This window comes from Panulirus ornatus, chromosome 7 (assembly GCF_036320965.1).
Source record: "Panulirus ornatus isolate Po-2019 chromosome 7, ASM3632096v1, whole genome shotgun sequence".
Taxonomy (NCBI): Eukaryota; Metazoa; Arthropoda; class Malacostraca; order Decapoda; family Palinuridae; genus Panulirus; species Panulirus ornatus.
Genome location: NC_092230.1, coordinates 37,920,795 through 37,937,615, shown reverse-complemented (window position 1 = coordinate 37,937,615; position 16,821 = coordinate 37,920,795). Strand labels below are relative to the sequence as shown.

General features: G+C 39.4%; 1 protein-coding gene across 6 annotated transcripts in view; it reads left to right on the top strand.

The window, feature by feature from the left end:
* LOC139749533 (major facilitator superfamily domain-containing protein 6-like) overlaps positions 1 to 16,821 on the top strand; it is a 93,757-nt gene that overhangs the window by 22,267 nt on the left and 54,669 nt on the right. For all 6 annotated transcript variants that reach the window (XM_071663510.1, XM_071663508.1, XM_071663509.1 and 3 more), the window contains one exon: positions 4,978 to 5,154. In XM_071663510.1, coding sequence (XP_071519611.1) covers positions 4,978 to 5,154 — 177 coding nt within the window. The remainder of the gene's footprint in view (positions 1 to 4,977; positions 5,155 to 16,821) is intronic.

Genomic DNA, 16,821 nt, shown 5'->3' with positions numbered 1-16,821 from the left:
ATGGGGGGGGTTGGGCCATTTCTTTCGTCTGTTTCCTTGCGCTACCTCGCAAACGCGGGAGACAGCGACAAAGTATAATAAATAAATGAATATCTCTTTTACCCTTTCATCACTTACTTGATCAAACCACCTCACACATTTCCAACATATTTTTCCTCCTCTGTACAACCCTTTCTATAGCCCATGCCTCACAACCATACAGTATTGTTGGAAGTTCTCTTCCTTCTAACATACTCATTTTTGCTCTCCAAGATAATGTTCTCTCCTTCCTCTCATTTTCCATTGCTCCCAGAACCTTCGCCCAAGGAACTGCATTGTTTAGAGAAGATGGGCATTCATATATGAAGCTCCTGTAGGAAAAAGTGATCATGTAGTGCTTGATTTTGATTCTGTGGTGTAGGAGGAAGCAGAATAAAAATCTGAGGAAACACAGGATCTTCAGAGAAAATACAGTTGAGGCAATTACACGGAGGTAATTAAGATATTTGAGAGTGTAGATTGGGAAACAGAGTACTAGAATAAGCATATAGATGAGTGTTTATTGTGTATTTGTAAGATTTACCATGAAGCGGTCAAGACATTGGTGGCATGGTACACTAAGGAGGGAGGAAGAATGAGGTGAAAAGAGGCATGGTCCGGTGTGAAACGAAGATCAAGAGAACTCAAGGATGCACCATGGAAGAGATGAAAATGACACTGTAGCCAGTGAGCATTTGAAAGATGCAAGAGAGCAAGAAATGAGTGATGCAAGATAAAGAAGTTGAGAGGTTTTGAAAAGAGTATTGTGGACATGGCAAAAAAACAACCTAAAGCTTTTTCATACGTCTATCAACAGCATACATTCAGTTAAAGAAAAACTAATCATACTAAGAGACTCAGAGGGAAGGGCTCTTGATGAAGATAGGAAAATGTATGAGGAATGACAAATTCAAAAGTGTATTCACAGTGGAGGATGATGCTACTCCAGTATTAGAAAGTATAAAGATTAATAGGAGTGAAATAATGAAGCTCTTAAAACTGCTTGACCTTTATGAGGCACATTTGACCGGATGAACTCTTTCCACATGTGATGAATGAGTGGACTAATGTATTGGCTAGGCTACTCAAAACATTGTTTTCTAGGACACTGGAAGAAGGAATAGTTCCAGAGTTGTAAACAAGAATAATGTTTTGCATATCTTTAAAAAAGTAACTGGAGAAATTGCAATGAAGTATAGGCATAGTTCACTAATGAGTTTGGTTTGTAAAATGCTGAAAAAGGTAATCAGTAAGCAAATAAATGAGCACAAACACAGGAGAAACTAATTAACTGGGAGACAACATAGCTTTAGAGCAGAGGTCCTGTGTCACAAGCCTGTTAGACTTTCATGACAAGTGAGCTCAGACTGAAACCAAAGAAATGGATGGGTAGTCTGTGTGTTCCCAGACTGCCAGAAAGCATTTGATGCTAAAGCTACAGGCTAGAATATGGGGTAAACTTTTTCACTAGACTGTGGATTACCAATGTGGAATCGAACAAAAGATGTGGTTAAGAGGCACATTGTCAAAATGGGCTGAGGTTACAGTGCTTGGACTGGGGTCCACTGCTGTTCTCTGTGTATATAAATGACTCAACTGTAGGACTGAACTCATACCTAAACAAGTTTGTGGGTGATGCTAAGGTCATGAGAGAAGTAAAGAATGAAAACATTTGTATTATCTTACAATAGGACCTAGACAAACTCTAAAATTGGTTAGATAAATGAATGTTGAGATTTAATCCAAGTGAGTGCAAGGTATTGAGGATGGAACTCAGGGAAAGAATGCCCCAGTTGAATAATACTTATTGGGAAGTAGGTTACAGTACATGATGTGTTAGGGAAATCCTATCTGTCACCAGAGCTTCACATCAGTAGAACTGAAAAACGTAAAACATACGCCAGTGAATGTTAAATTTTTTTTCAAGTACATGGATAAGTACATGGTTGTTTAATTTGTTTATGGATGGGGTTGTTAGGGAGGTGAATGCAAGAGTTTTGGAAAGAGGGGCAAGTATGAAGTCTGTTGGGGATGAGAGAGCTTGGGAAGTGAGTCAGTTGTTGTTCGCTGATGATACAGCGCTGGTGGCTGATTCATGTGAGAAACTGCAGAAGCTGGTGACTGAGTTTGGTAAAGTGTGTGAAAGAAGAAAGTTAAGAGTAAATGTGAATAAGTGCAAGGTTATTAGGTACAGTAGGGTTGAGGGTCAAGTCAATTGGGAGGTAAGTTTGAATGGAGAAAAACTGGAGGAAGTAAAGTGTTTTAGATATCTGGGAGTGGATCTGGCAGCGGATGGAACCATGGAAGCGGAAGTGGATCATAGGGTGGGGGAGGGGGCGAAAATCCTGGGAGCCTTGAAGAATGTGTGGAAGTCGAGAACATTATCTCGGAAAGCAAAAATGGGTATGTTTGAAGGAATAGTGGTTCCAACAATGTTGTATGGTTGCGAAGTGTGGGCTATGGATAGAGTTGTGCGCAGGAGGATGGATGTGCTGGAAATGAGATGTTTGAGGACAATGTGTGGTGTGAGGTGGTTTGATCGAGTAAGTAATGTAAGGGTAAGAGAGATGTGTGGAAATAAAAAGAGCGTGGTTGAGAGAGCAGAGGAGGGTGTTTTGAAATGGTTTGGGCACATGGAGAGAATGAGTGAGGAAAGATTGACCAAGAGGATATATGTGTCGGAGGTGGAGGGAACGAGGAGAAGTGGGAGACCAAAATGGAGGTGGAAAGATGGAGTGAAAAAGATTTTGTGTGATCGGGGCCTGAACATGCAGGAGGGTGAAAGGAGGGCAAGGAATAGAGTGAATTGGATCGATGTGGTATACCGGGGTTGACGTGCTGTCAGTGGATTGAATCAGGGCATGTGAAGCGTCTGGGGTAAACCATGGAAAACTGTGTAGGTATGTATATTTGTGTGTGTGAATGTATGTATATACATGTGTATGGGGGTGGGTTGGGCCATTTCTTTCGTCTGTTTCCTTGCGCTACCTCGCAAACGCGGGAGACCGGCAAAAAAAAAAAAAAAAAAATAATGGATAAGGAAATGTTTGGTGAGCTATTCATAGCTGGTCTGATCACCATATGTAAAGAAACACAGATATGATTCAAAGGGGTCCAGAGAAGAGCAGCCAAGATGGTACCAGAATTAAGAGGGCTGACCGCTGACACAGCTGTCCTCCTTAGAGGAGAGAAGAGAAAGGGGTGACCTGAAAAATGCTTTTAAGTTCATAAATCATTTGAATGATGTTGACAATAAACAGTTCTTTACGAGGTACATTATTGAGGGCCATGATCAGAAGCTGAGAGAGTGTTTAAGAAGGCTAGAAGGAAATACTAGTTTAGTGAAAGGGTGGTGATTGGTTGGATTGATCTAAACAAGGAGACTGTAAATGCTGGAAACTTACAGAACTTTAAAAGTCTTCTTGATGGTATGAAAAGTACAAGATTTATGGCCCTCCACAATTGTAGAACTGTCTCCCCATAATGTTCAAATAGGTCATTACTCTAAGAACAATGAAGGAACAGTTAAGATGGTGAAAGGAACATTAGGACACTCCCTCCTTGTTGATGGTAAATTCCTGATTGACAGTGGGGAATTCCATCAAAGGGAAACAGCCTGAGAAAACTTAACCCTGATAGATATACAGTACAGGTTCACTGAGAAGTTTGCAAAATATATACTGGAGCTTTGCCTGCATCAGCATATAATGAAGCATACAAGACCAAGGGTTCTTTTATGCTCCATATTATGATGTATGTATACACTATCTTAGCTACACAACATGGAAAAAGAACATATCAGATATGATACACCATTTATGAAAAATTGTCATGTACTGTAGTTCTTGAATTTGACTATGTAATTGAAGAAGATACAAGATAGGGATCAGAAGGAAAACAGAAACCGAAGAGGAAATATAAACATGGCAACTACCTATAGCTGAAGGAGTTCTTTGAGAGTATGAACTGGAAAAGTGAGTTGTGTAACAGACTATAGACCAGTGCTGTAGATGGTTCCATGAAATTTAAAATGAAAGAGTCAGGAATGGGTACCATTGTATGCAAATAAAGGAGAAAGATCAGTTAGAGAGGCAAGGTTCAATGGAGAATTTCAAAAGGCAGATGACAGTGTAGCCAGCCATCACATGAGAGACATAAGGCATCATGGAACAAGTACTGCAAGAAAAGGAGGGAGAAGGGGAAGAGCAGGGAACTTTTGAAAAGAGTATTGAGGAAAGGGTAAAAGACAATCCAAAACTCTTCCATAACTTCATCATGAGCAAATTGGTTAAAGGGTAGCTTATCAGGCTAAGGTAATCAGAGGTAAAAGCTATAAAGGATGATAAGGATATATATGTATAGCTGAATGATGAGTTTAAAGTGTTTCCAAAACAGAGGACATTACTGTCCCAACATAAGCAAGTTGGGATGGTACATTACTGCCCCTTCATAAGGAAGTTGGGATGGGGAATAAGTTTCAAAAGGTACAAAATTGATAGAGGTGGCATAACCAGGCTATTAAGACAACTTTGCTAACATAATTGTGCTGAAAGAAAGTGTGTAAGATCTTGTTGCACCTTTTTGAATATTGTTCTGTTGTTCATAAGGGATGAGAGTAGTTAGAAAGATGTGGAAAGGGCAGAAGTTGTGTCTATGTTGAAGATATGTTATCCGTAAAGTACATTAAAATACCTACTTGGCTTTCCTGTAATAGTGAGGTAGTATTAGGGGGTTCAGATAACTGAATCTTTTGGGAAAGGTCCTCCCAGGGTCCATATTACTTTTACAATACTTCATTCCAATACTTCCCTCCCACCTATTTTAGTTTCCATGTATGTCATGCAGGAGATACAGCACTTAAGAAGATTTCTCTCACCCTTATCAATAGAACTAATAGATCCTAAACAAGGTAAGGTTTTGTATTCTGAATTAGTGAGGATGTTATATTTTACTTCTCAGGTTATGTGTGATATACAAGAGAAAGACACAATGAAAATATGTGATGACTGGAACGTATCTTCAAGTTGTCGAGCTGGAGAGCTCAACTTCACAGCATCCACCATCTTGCTTGATTATAATAAAAGACATCTGTGCACTTCCTTCTTCATCTCAAATATTATGGTTGCAGGAGAAGAGGTAAAATTTATTTGAATTTGATTATTACTGTAGTTCATTTTAATTTTTTGATTTTTTGCGAAATGCCGGGAGCTACAGTGACAGCACCAAAGCTAGCCAGCACTGCAGCATCTGTCATGTTTCTCTCCCTGGTCCAAGTTATTCTGTTAGCTTTACTAATTGGTTGCTTGAACTCAGTCAACAAGCACAAACTTTTTCTCCATCTCTCACTTAACACCTGACAAGAAGTAATTCACATAATTCTCTATTGAAAGTCTCAAATTTTCTTTATTCCTGGTGATAGGGAGTTAGAAAACAATCAGTGTATCTCCTGTTTGTCATAGGAGACAACTAACAAGGGAAAGAGTCATGGGCTGGATACCTTCCTCTCGTTATATTATTGTTTTTCAAAACAGAAACAAAAGAAAGAACCAAGCAAGGACATCTCATAGGCTAAGATGTGTCAGTGTCATCAGAATAAGAAAATGGGGGAAATGGGTGTTATGTATGATGAGAGGAATCTTTTATTGAAACTAAGTTGTAGGGAAGTGGATAGAATGATTTGGGAATGCTTAAGGGTTAAAATCTGTAGTTAGTGTTAAGGTTGAGAGCAAAGGAGCAGGTAGTACTTCTGATAGAGGAGGAACTATGGGGCTGTACTGAAGAGTGCAAGGAAATGGCTTTAAGACTGATGTGGGTTAGAATAAAAGTAGACTACGAGAAGTGGGTGGTTGTAAGTGCTCATAAACTTGGTAGTAAGGTGGATGAAAAAAAGGGATGCTTTTTTTTTGAGAAACTTACCTGTTCAGGAATTTTGATGCACTGGATCAAATCATGGTGTTAGAGAATCTGAATGCAAAAGTTGGTGATGTAGTAGTTGAGGGTATGATTTAGGGATATAGGGTAGTGCAAATGAAAATTGGGGGCATATTTTTAAACTGTGTGCTGAAGAAGTAAGATCTATTGTGTTGCTCCCTCTTGTTGGTCTGTGGTTAACTTACACAGGGCTGAATGTATCTCAAAAATTTATTTGTTTTTGTTGCCCTTATGTTTCATCTGTTGATCCATTATTCTCTCCTTTGTAATTGTATCTGCATCCATAATTTACTTTCTTTCGTGCCATCCAATAAGATGGGAGTGAAAATCACCAATCTGTATTATTATTGGGTCATGTTTCTTAATCCCTTCGAATTTTCTTCAACTTTTGTTAAGATTATTCCAAATTCATTTAGTCCTGATTTTGGTGGTCTATAGATGATATTTTTTTCTGTTAATGACTGAGATCATTATTATTAATTCTCATATATTATGATTAGATTTTTTATTCATTTTCCTTATAACCTTTAATGGACTTTCATTGCTATACCCCTTAGTTTAAATTTGGTTCTGTCTGCTCTGAACATTTCATATTGTTCCAGGCTTGCTTCATCTTAAACATTTTCACCAAGCCAAGTTTCTGACATATTGATTAAGATTGTACTGTTATCTTTTGCATATTCATTGATTTGAGTAACTTTGATTGTAGAGTTCTCACTTATGGTTCTTTGTTTTTTTATTAGTCCAGCTTATTTCTGTTTATCAAGTCATGCCTCATATTTTGAAAATTTCCTATGTGTAGTTAATTTATTTCCATTTTTGAAAGATATGCTTATGACAATATCATTTTACTGCTTGAACTTTCCTTATTTTGTTCTCTTTCTCTAATAGAAAAATAATTGCATTGGTCTGGTGGATTTCTGTGGTAGTCATAATCTGGGTAGTTATTGCTATAGTTTTCATTTCTTTGGTACTCATAATCTTGGTAGTTATTACTATAGTTCTCATCCCATCTTTTTCTTCTGCTTTGATTTATCATATGTGTTTTATGCTCTTACCGACATTAATTCATACCACCCTTCCACTTTTTTTTTTTTTTTTTTTGTTAAGTTGTGGCATGTAGTTTCTGTAATCATATTTTGGCCATTCTTGATTTCAGTTTTGTGTGGAATCAGTGGTGATTCCATTGATGGGATAAACTTTATGATCCTTCTCTGATAAAATATTTCTCCTTAAAGGCAAACCACATACAGGTACACCACCAAATTTCCGGCAACTGATGGTTCGGCACCTCCTTTTGTCCAGACAAAATTACAGAGGGAACTTGAAATTTCTGCGGCCACCAGACTAGTTTACTTGGCAGCCGCAGATGGTGTTGTGTGTAGGACGCGCTTATGTACATTCTTTACACTGCATTTCTTGGTGGTGATACCGCAATTCTGTGAGATTCTTAGCTTATTTTGCTTAGATTTAACCCGAGCTATGGCTTCTAAGACGTATGAGAGTGTCACTCGTGGTGCCAAACATAATCACCAGTCCATATCGATCCAAGATAAAGTAGAGCTATTGAAAAATGGACGGTGGTGTTTCGATGCATAAGCTGTGTGACATCTACTGTATTGGTTCATCATCTGTTTATGATAAAAAGAAGCAAAGGCAGAAAATATTGAAATTCTATGCAGACAGCGATTCCAAGAAGCAAATGAAGATTAGAAAATTATGAAAGATGGTAAGAGTACTGAGCACAATCGAGTGATGATGGAATGGTTTCAACAGCGTCAAAATGATGGAGTGGACCTGTCAGATAGCATGATAATGGACCAGGCTAAGTTGTTCCATAAAGAACTTAAATTACAACATGAGCGTGACTATAGTGAAGGACGGCTTTAAAAATTCAAGAAGCGTCATGGAATTTCCATGAATTAAGTGTGCGTAGAAAAACGGTCTTCAAACCATGAAGGAGCTGCTGAGTATGTGGACGAATTTTCAAAACTCGTAGCTGACGAGCACCTCAGTCCTAAGTAGGTTATAAAGCAGACAAAACTGCATTATTCTGGCAATACACACCTAAGAAAACACTAACAACAGAAGACGAAGAAGACCCCACAGGATTCAAATAATCTAAGGACGGACTTACCATTGTAGGATGCTCAAACATTTAATATTTGTTTAATCTAAATTTCTAGCAGTCCATGGTATACTTTAGACACATGGGAGATGTATGATTAGTGGGTTAGAGGAGTGTTGATGAATTATTATTATGTGACTACGGTTGGTCCAGCAAAATGGTTAATCCAGCAATGCTTTGGAACCAAGAGTAGTGGAAAATTGGTGGTGTACCTGTAGTAAGCTCTTTTAATGTTGCTATTTTAAGTTGGCAGTTAATATCTTTATTTTGTATAGATATCTGTATACACATGAATATAATGTAAATATTTAACCCCATGGGTAGGGGAGAAAGAATTCTATTGCCATATTCCCTGCATGTCTCAGGAGGCAATTGGAAGATGGCAGGAGTAGGGGGCTGGGGGACTCCCCCATCTTTTATTTCAATATCTAGATGAAAGAACATAAGGAGCCAAGCAGGGAGTCTCATCTCCCTCAAAGGCTCAGGAAGGAGTATCTAAGTGTGTTTGGATGTAAACAAGATGAGGAGAGATAAGTAGTGTGTTTGAGGAAAGAAACCTGGATGTTCTGGCTCTTGGGTGAAACAAAGCTCAAGGGTAAAGTGGAAGAATGGTTTACAAATGTCATAGAGTAAAGTCAGAGGTTGGTGAGGGGACAAGAGCTAAGGAGGGAGTAGCACTACTCCTGAAGCAGAAGTTGTGGGAGTGTGATATGAGTGTAAGGAAATAAATTCTAGATTGATTTGGATAAAATCTAAAGTAGATGGTGAGAGATGGGTGAGTATATGTGATCATACATCTGGCCATGAGAAGAAATATTATGGGAGACAAGTGTTTTTGGAGCAGGTGAGTGAGTATATCAGCAGTTTTTATGTAAGAGATCAGGTATTAGTAATGGGTGATTTAAGTGCGAAGGTGAGTAATGTGGCAGTTGAGGAAATAATTTGATGAATGGAAATGATGAACAGCTTGTAGACTTGTGTGCTGAAAAAGGACTGGTGATTAGGAATACCTGGTTTTAAAAGAGGGACATATAAATGTACATGTATGTGAGGAGGAGAGATGGTCAGTAGGCATTATTGGACAACATATTGATTGATAGGCTTGGAAAAGAGACTTTTGGATGTAAATGTGCAGCTGGTGGGATGTTTGATCACTGCCTGGTGGAGACGAGGATGAAGATTTGCTGAGGTTTTAGAAAAAGAGGAAACAGTGTTGATGAGAAGAAATTGGTGAGTCTAAGAAAGCTTGGAAAAGAGACTTTTAAGAAGAAATATTAGGAGAATTAGAGTGTGCAATGGCCAAAGATGAGAGTAAATTAAGCAAGGGGAACAGGTGAGGAATGGGAGGTATTTTGGGAAGCAGTGCTGGCATGTGCAAGAAATGCATGTTGCATGCGAAAGATGGAAAGTAGGCAGATTAAGAAGGGAGGTGAGTGGTGGGAGGAAGAAGTAAAGTTGTTAGTGAAAGAAAAAAGAGGCATTTGAGTGGTAGTTACAGCAAAGGAGTGCAAATGATTGGGAGATGTATAAGGGAAAGTGGCAGGAGGTCCAGAGGAACATGGGTTGAAAAAGAGAGCAAATGAGAGTTGGGATAAGGTAGTATCAGTAAACTTTAGGGAGAATAATATTTAGAAGACAAGAGAACAAATGGGAACATTGGTGAGGGGGTAAAGGGAAAGTGATAACAGGGAGTGATAAAGGGAGGAGGAGATGGTGTGAGTATTTTGAAAGGTTGTTAAATATGTTTGATGATAGAGTGGCAGATGTTGGGTGTTTGGGTCAAGGTGGTATGTGAAGTGAGAGAGTCCTGGAGGGTGGTTTGGTAAAGAAAGAAGAGGTGGTAAAGGCTTTGCATAAGATGAAATGTGACAAGATGGCAGGAGTGGATGGTTTTGCTGTTGAATTTATTTAGAAAGTGGGTGACAGTTGTTGATTTGTTGGTAAGAACTTTCAGTGTATGTATGGATCATGGTGAGGTGTCTGAGGATTGGTAGAATGCGTGTATAGTGCAATTGTATATAGGTAAGGGGGATTAAGCTGTGTTCAAACTACTGAGGTATAAGTTTGTTTAGTATACCTCGTAAATTGTATGGGAAGGTATTGATTGAGTAGGTGAAGGCATGCACTAGGCATCAGACTGTTGAGGGGTAGTGTGGTTTCAGAATTGGTAGAGGAATTGTGGATCAGGTGTATGCTTTGAAGAATGTGTGTGACAAATACTTAAAAAGAACATGTATTTTTATGTAGCATTTATGGATCTGGAGAAAGCATATGATAGGGTTGATAGAGACGGTCTGTGGAAGGCCTAAAGAATATATGGTATGGGAGGAAAGCTGCTAAAAGCAGTAAGAAGTTTTTATCAAGGATGTAAAGTTTGTGTATGAGTATTAAGAGAGGAGAATGAATGCTTCCAAGTGAAAGTTGGTCTACAAAAGGGATGTGCAATGTCTCCATGGGAGTCTTTGAGAGAAGGGTGAATATGCAGTCTGAGGGGGATGAGAGGGCCTGGAAAAAGAGTCAGTTGTTATTTTCTGATGATACAGCACTGGTGGCAGATTCAAGTGAGAAACTGTAGAAGTTGGTGACTTAGTTTGAAAGAGTGTGTGAAAGGAGAAATTTGAGATGAATGTGAATAAAAGCAAGGTTGTTAGGTTTTGCAAGGTTGAGGGACAGATTAGATGGGATGTGAAGTTGAAGGGAGAAAAATTGGATGAAGTTAAGTGTTTTGGGTACCTGGGAGTGGAAATGGCAATGAATGGAACCATGGAAATTGATGTGAGTCATAGTGTAGGTAAGGGGGCGAACATTTTGGGAGCACTGAAGGATGTGTGGAAAGAGAGAACATTATCTGGAAAAGCAGAAATGGTATATATGAAGGAATAGTAGCCCCCAAAATATTATATGGATGTGAGGCATGGGCTATAGATGAGGCTGTGTGGAGGAGGGTAGACGTCTGGGGAATGAAGTGCCTGATCACATATTGTGGTGTAAGGGGGTTTGATTGTGTAAGTAATGAAAGGGTATGAGAGCTGTGTGGTAATAACGAAATTGTGGTTGAGAAAGCAGAACAGGGTGTTCTTAAAGGGTTTGGACATATGAGTGAGGATAAATGTGTCAGAAGTGGAGGGAATTAGGAGAATGAGGAGACCAAATTGGTGATGGAAGGATGGAGTGAAAAAGATTTTGAGTGATCAGGGCCTGAAGGTGCAGGAGCATGAAAGGTATGCACAGAATAGAGTGAGTAGGAACGTTGTGGTATACTGGGGTCGTTGTGTTGTCAGTGGACTCAACCAGGGCATGTGAAGCATCCAGGGTAAACCTTAGAAAGGTCTGTGGGGCTTGTGGTTTTGATGCATTACAGATGACATCTGGAGAATGGATGTGAGGGGATGTAGCCTTTCTTTGTCTGTTCTTGGAGCTACCTCACTAATGTGGGAAATGGTAATCTAGTATGGGGGTGGGGGAACTTTACTTTGCAGACTTACATATTCTTTTAGTCGTTATTGGAGAAACTTAAATCATCCAGTAGAGAAGAATTGGATGTGCAGTTAGAGCTTAAATGAATGAAAAGTTAATGTAATGAGCAGAAAGCTTACACAGTGAATAACCCATGTTTATACAGAGGTCCCTTACCTACCACAGTATCAATGTTTAATATAATGGATACCATTTTACAATCCAAGGTATGAATTTTGGAGTATCCAGTCTCTCTCTCTCTCTCTCTCTCTCTCTCTCTCTCTCTCTCTCTCTCTCTCTCTCTCTCTCTCTCTCTCTGTCTCTCTCTCTCTCTGTCTCTCTCTCTCTCTCTCTCTCTCTCTCTCTCTCTCTCTCTCTCTCTCTCTCTCTCTCTCTCTCTCTCTCTCTCTCTCTCTCTCTCTCTCTCTCTCTCTCTCTCTCTCTCTTTTTTGTGTGTGGTAAGTACAGTATTATGGTGGCTACAGGTTACTTCTAGCCAAACCTGATGGGATCCAGCATAATGGTGTGTTGAAGATGTGCACAGCATTGCAGGAGATAGCTAGATGTTACCCAAGCATTGTTGCCTGTGCTGTGGTTGTGATCTTCTATCTCACTGTACCCCTCGTCAAGTGAAGAACTTTTTGAGTGGGCTCAGTGCATCACTAACTTTTGATAACTTCAACTTGTTTGTTGATTTATGCCCTTAGATATGGTCTCATAGCAAAAAGTTAGCGATATGAGATGTGCTACCACAAAGAAGACAAGGACTCATTTCATCGTCTTGAACATGGTAAAAGTGCAGCATCTGTTAGGACAGCTGTTTGTGTGGCATAGCTTGCTGCATCTCTGTTAGGGTATGAATGCTAAGACAAGAGCATCAGGGGTGATGTGTTGCCATCATTGTATACAGTATTATTTCCTTCTTCTTTTTCTGTACAGTTTTTACATAATTTGTAAATACTTTTGTAGAATGAAAAAAAAATTGAGGTATAATATCTTGACTTTTTATTTTGAAGTGGTTATGATAGAACTTAGGTATGTTTCTCAAGGGTCACTACTCCCAACCCCCTAGTTCTCATAAGGCTATTACCATACCAACTGCAATTTTACCAACCACAGGGTTTTCCAGGAGCATAACCCTCCTGGTCATTGCCGATTTGTATTGTACAGAGAGAGAATTTTGCACTCATGGGATTCTTTCTCATGAACACTCTCTGCTATTATACACACTCTTGAATTTTTTGTATGCTGTTTACATAGGCCATGTCCCCACTCTTATACCATAAAAGTATTTCTTTGCATCCTTATTTATCTCTACATCTCTCAAATATTGTCTGCTATCCATTATGGTTATCTCTTTTAAAGACTTAATTGTTGTGATCAGGTCACCCTCAGTCTTCTCTCTTCCAAGAAAAGTAAATTTAAAGCCTCCAGCCTTTCTGTGTGGCTTATCTCTCTTAAGTGTGGTACCATCTTTGTTGCCCTCCAATGGAAGTTTTGTATGAGTTCTTTATGCTTTATGTACAATGACCAAACCTGAGATCCATATTTTAGTTTTGGCCTTTTGCATGATATAAATAGCTTGGTAAGTATTTCTTTATTTGTTCACTTGAAAGCTATTCTGATATTTGACAGCAGGCAGTTTGTCTCCTTTGCTATTCTCTGAATATGGGACTGGTGACAGGTTAGGGATGATTCCTACTCCTAAATCTCTCTCACACAGAATCTTGAAGCTTATTTTCTGTCTTTTGCTTTGTCCCATCTTCATTACTTTAAATTTGCTCAGCTTGAATTTCAGACCAACCTTGGAGGCTGTTTAAGTCCCCTTGTAGACTGATGCAATCCACCTCACTTTTCATTTCCCTCATGACCTTTCCATCATCTGCAAACATATTTAGGCAAGTCATTAATGCAGATCAAAAAGTTTTGGATCCAGAACTGAACCCTGTGGCATTCCACTTGTCACGTCATCCCCTTCAGAAAAGGTTCCTCTGACTTGCGTCTTTGCTTTCTGCCGCTGAGGTAATCTTCAAACCAATGAAAGAGTTTCTTCCTTATTCCTTCATGTTAATCCAACCTCATAATCAGCCTCCTGTGTGGTATAGTGACAAATGCCCTTTGTTTACTAAGGGGCCTCTGTATAACTATTTTTGCTTAACTTTACACAAAGTCAGTCTCTTTCAGTTCTTGTATCAAACATGGATATTAACTTTAATTTGAAAATAACTTGGTGTTTATATCTGTAGTTAGAAATAAAAGAACAGTATAAAGAATGAAAATGTGAGAAGGATATTTCATATAAAGGAATCATGTGAAAAATACAAAAATGAGAGGATAGAATGGCACAGCCTGCAAAAGGGATGGAGAATTCTAATGAGAGAAGCACAAATAAGTAGACATTAGATAGTAGTCAGCAGGGATATTAGGTAGGAGCCTTTGGGAACACTGCACAAGAGTTGCCCTCTGTCAGTGGCCTGTTAAGGTTGAGACAGTAAAGGCTAAGAAGCAGCACTGGAGTTGTCCAGTCATGGAAACTCTTTTGTCATGGCCACACCCTTGAAAGAGTTCCAGGAGGGAATGGGTATCACAGATATAGGTAGATAGATGCAAGAATGAAAAGCTTGGAATGTTTCATAGGTAGATATTAGTGGAATAGAAACTGACTATGTACAGAGGAGACATTGTATGTCATGTACAAAGGTGGAAGTATGAAATGACATTTTACTCCTGCCTTGCAAATTAACTTAGTATGCAGTCAAATGTATAACTGTTGTTGTATCTTCAACTTAGTATGGAAAGTCATAGGAAGAGCTGTTGTTGTATCTTTGCACACAGGAACATGGATATTGAGAATATTATGTATGATATGCCAGTTGCAAAAAATGAATATTTGATGCTTAAATTTGTTTATGTGGTGACTGATAAGGCAAAAAGAGCTGAGTTGAAACAAGGTTTATAAAGGAGATAGTCATAGAAGATTGAACAGAACTTAACAGTTTTTGTGATAGTATAAATTGAGAAATGGTGTTTGGTTGCCAAAAACCAGGGCTTTGTGGGGATAATTTCAGTAAAATTTAAGATTTAAGAATAGGAACATAGATACCTCTATTCTTAAATATCAATGGAAGGTAAGGAATGACTAAGTGGTTCGGTAAAAGATGTCAAAAAACAGAGCCCCAATATGTGCTGTGACGAAGGTTTAGGTGCCACTTCAGCCAGTCAACATTTGGAAGATATAAGGGAAAAAGAAGATAATGATAGCAAGATGAGAAAGAGGGAAGATTTTTTTTTTTAAAGGGGTGCAAATGGGGAGGTGATAACAAGTAGTGGTGATGTGAGAAGGAGATGGAGTGAGTATTTTGAAGGTTTGTTGAATGTGTTTGATGATAGAGTGGCAGATATAGGGTGTTTTGGTCGAGGTGGTGTGCAAAGTGAGAGGGTTAGGGAAAATGATTTGGTAAACAGAGAAGAGGTAGTAAAAGCTTTGCGGAAGATGAAAGCCGGCAAGGCAGCAGGTTTGGATGGTATTGCAGTGGAATTTATTAAAAAAGGGGGTGACTGTATTGTTGACTGGTTGGTAAGGTTATTTAATGTATGTATGACTCATGGTGAGGTGCCTGAGGATTGGCGGAATGCTTGCATAGTGCCATTGTACAAAGGCAAAGGGGATAAGAGTGAGTGCTCAAATTACAGAGGTATAAGTTTGTTGAGTATTCCTGGTAAATTATATGGGAGGGTATTGATTGAGAGGGTGAAGGCATGTTCAGAGCATCAGATTGGGGAAGAGCGGTGTGGTTTCAGAAGTGGTAGAGGATGTGTGGATCAGGTGTTTGCTTTGAAGAATGTATGTGAGAAATACTTAGAAAAGCAAATGGATTTGTATGTAGCATTTATGGATCTGGAGAAGGCATATGATAGAGTTGATAGAGATGCTCTGTGGAAGGTATTAAGAATATATGGTGTGGGAGGCAAGTTGTTAGAAGCAGTGAAAAGTTTTTATCGAGGATGTAAGGCATGTGTACGTGTAGGAAGAGAGGAAAGTGATTGGTTCTCAGTGAATGTAGGTTTGCAGCAGGGGTGTGTGATGTCTCCATGGTTGTTTAATTTGTTTATGGATGGGGTTGTTAGGGAGGTGAATGCAAGAGTTTTGGAAAGAGGGGCAAGTATGAAGTCTGTTGGGGATGAGAGAGCTTGGGAAGTGAATCAGTTGTTGTTCGCTGATGATACAGCGCTGGTGGCTGATTCATGTGAGAAACTGCCGAAGCTGGTGACTGAGCTTGGTAAAGTGTGTGAAAGAAGAAATTTAAGAGTAAATGTGAATAAGAGCAAGGTTATTAGGTACAGTAGGGTTGAGGGTCAAGTCAATTGGGAGATGAGTTTGAATGGAGAAAAACTGGAGGAAGTAAAGTGTTTTAGATATCTGGGAGTGGATCTGGCAGCGGATGGAACCATGGAAGTGGAAGTGGATCATAGGGTGGGGGAGGGGGCGAAAATTCTGGGAGCCTTGAAGAATGTGTGGAAGTCGAGAACATTATCTCGGAAAGCAAAAATGGGTATGTTTGAAGGAATAGTGGTTCCAACAATGTTGTATGGTTGCGAGGCGTGGGCTATGGATAGAGTGGTGCGCAGGAGGATGGATGTGCTGGAAATGAGATGTTTGAGGACAATGTGTGGTGTGAGGTGGTTTGATCGAGTAAGTAACGTAAGGGTAAGAGAGATGTGTGGAAATAAAAAGAGCGTGGTTGAGAGAGCAGAAGAGGGTGTTTTGAAATGGTTTGGGCACATGGAGAGAATGAGTGAGGAAAGATTGACCAAGAGGATATATGTGTCGGAGGTGGAGGGAACGAGGAGAAGAGGGAGACCAAATTGGAGGTGGAAAGATGGAGTGAAAAAGATTTTGTGTGATCGGGGCCTGAACATGCAGGAGGGTGAAAGGAGGGCAAGGAATAGAGTGAATTGGAGCGATGTGGTATACCGGGGTTGACGTGCTGTCAGTGGATTGAATCAGGGCATGTGAAGCGTCTGGGGTAAACCATGGAAAGCTGTGTAGGTATGTATATTTGCGTGTGTGGACGTATGTATATACATGTGTATGGGGGTGGGTTGGGCCATTTCTTTCGTCTGTTTCCTTGCGCTACCTCGCAAACGCGGGAGACAGCGACAAAGCAAAAAAAAAAAAATAAAAAGATCTTATGTTTTATTTTACATTTTTTCTTTCACCTGAGGTGACCCTGATTGGGGCATGAAATGCATATGCCATGTTGGTCACTATGAAGTATGATAAGATG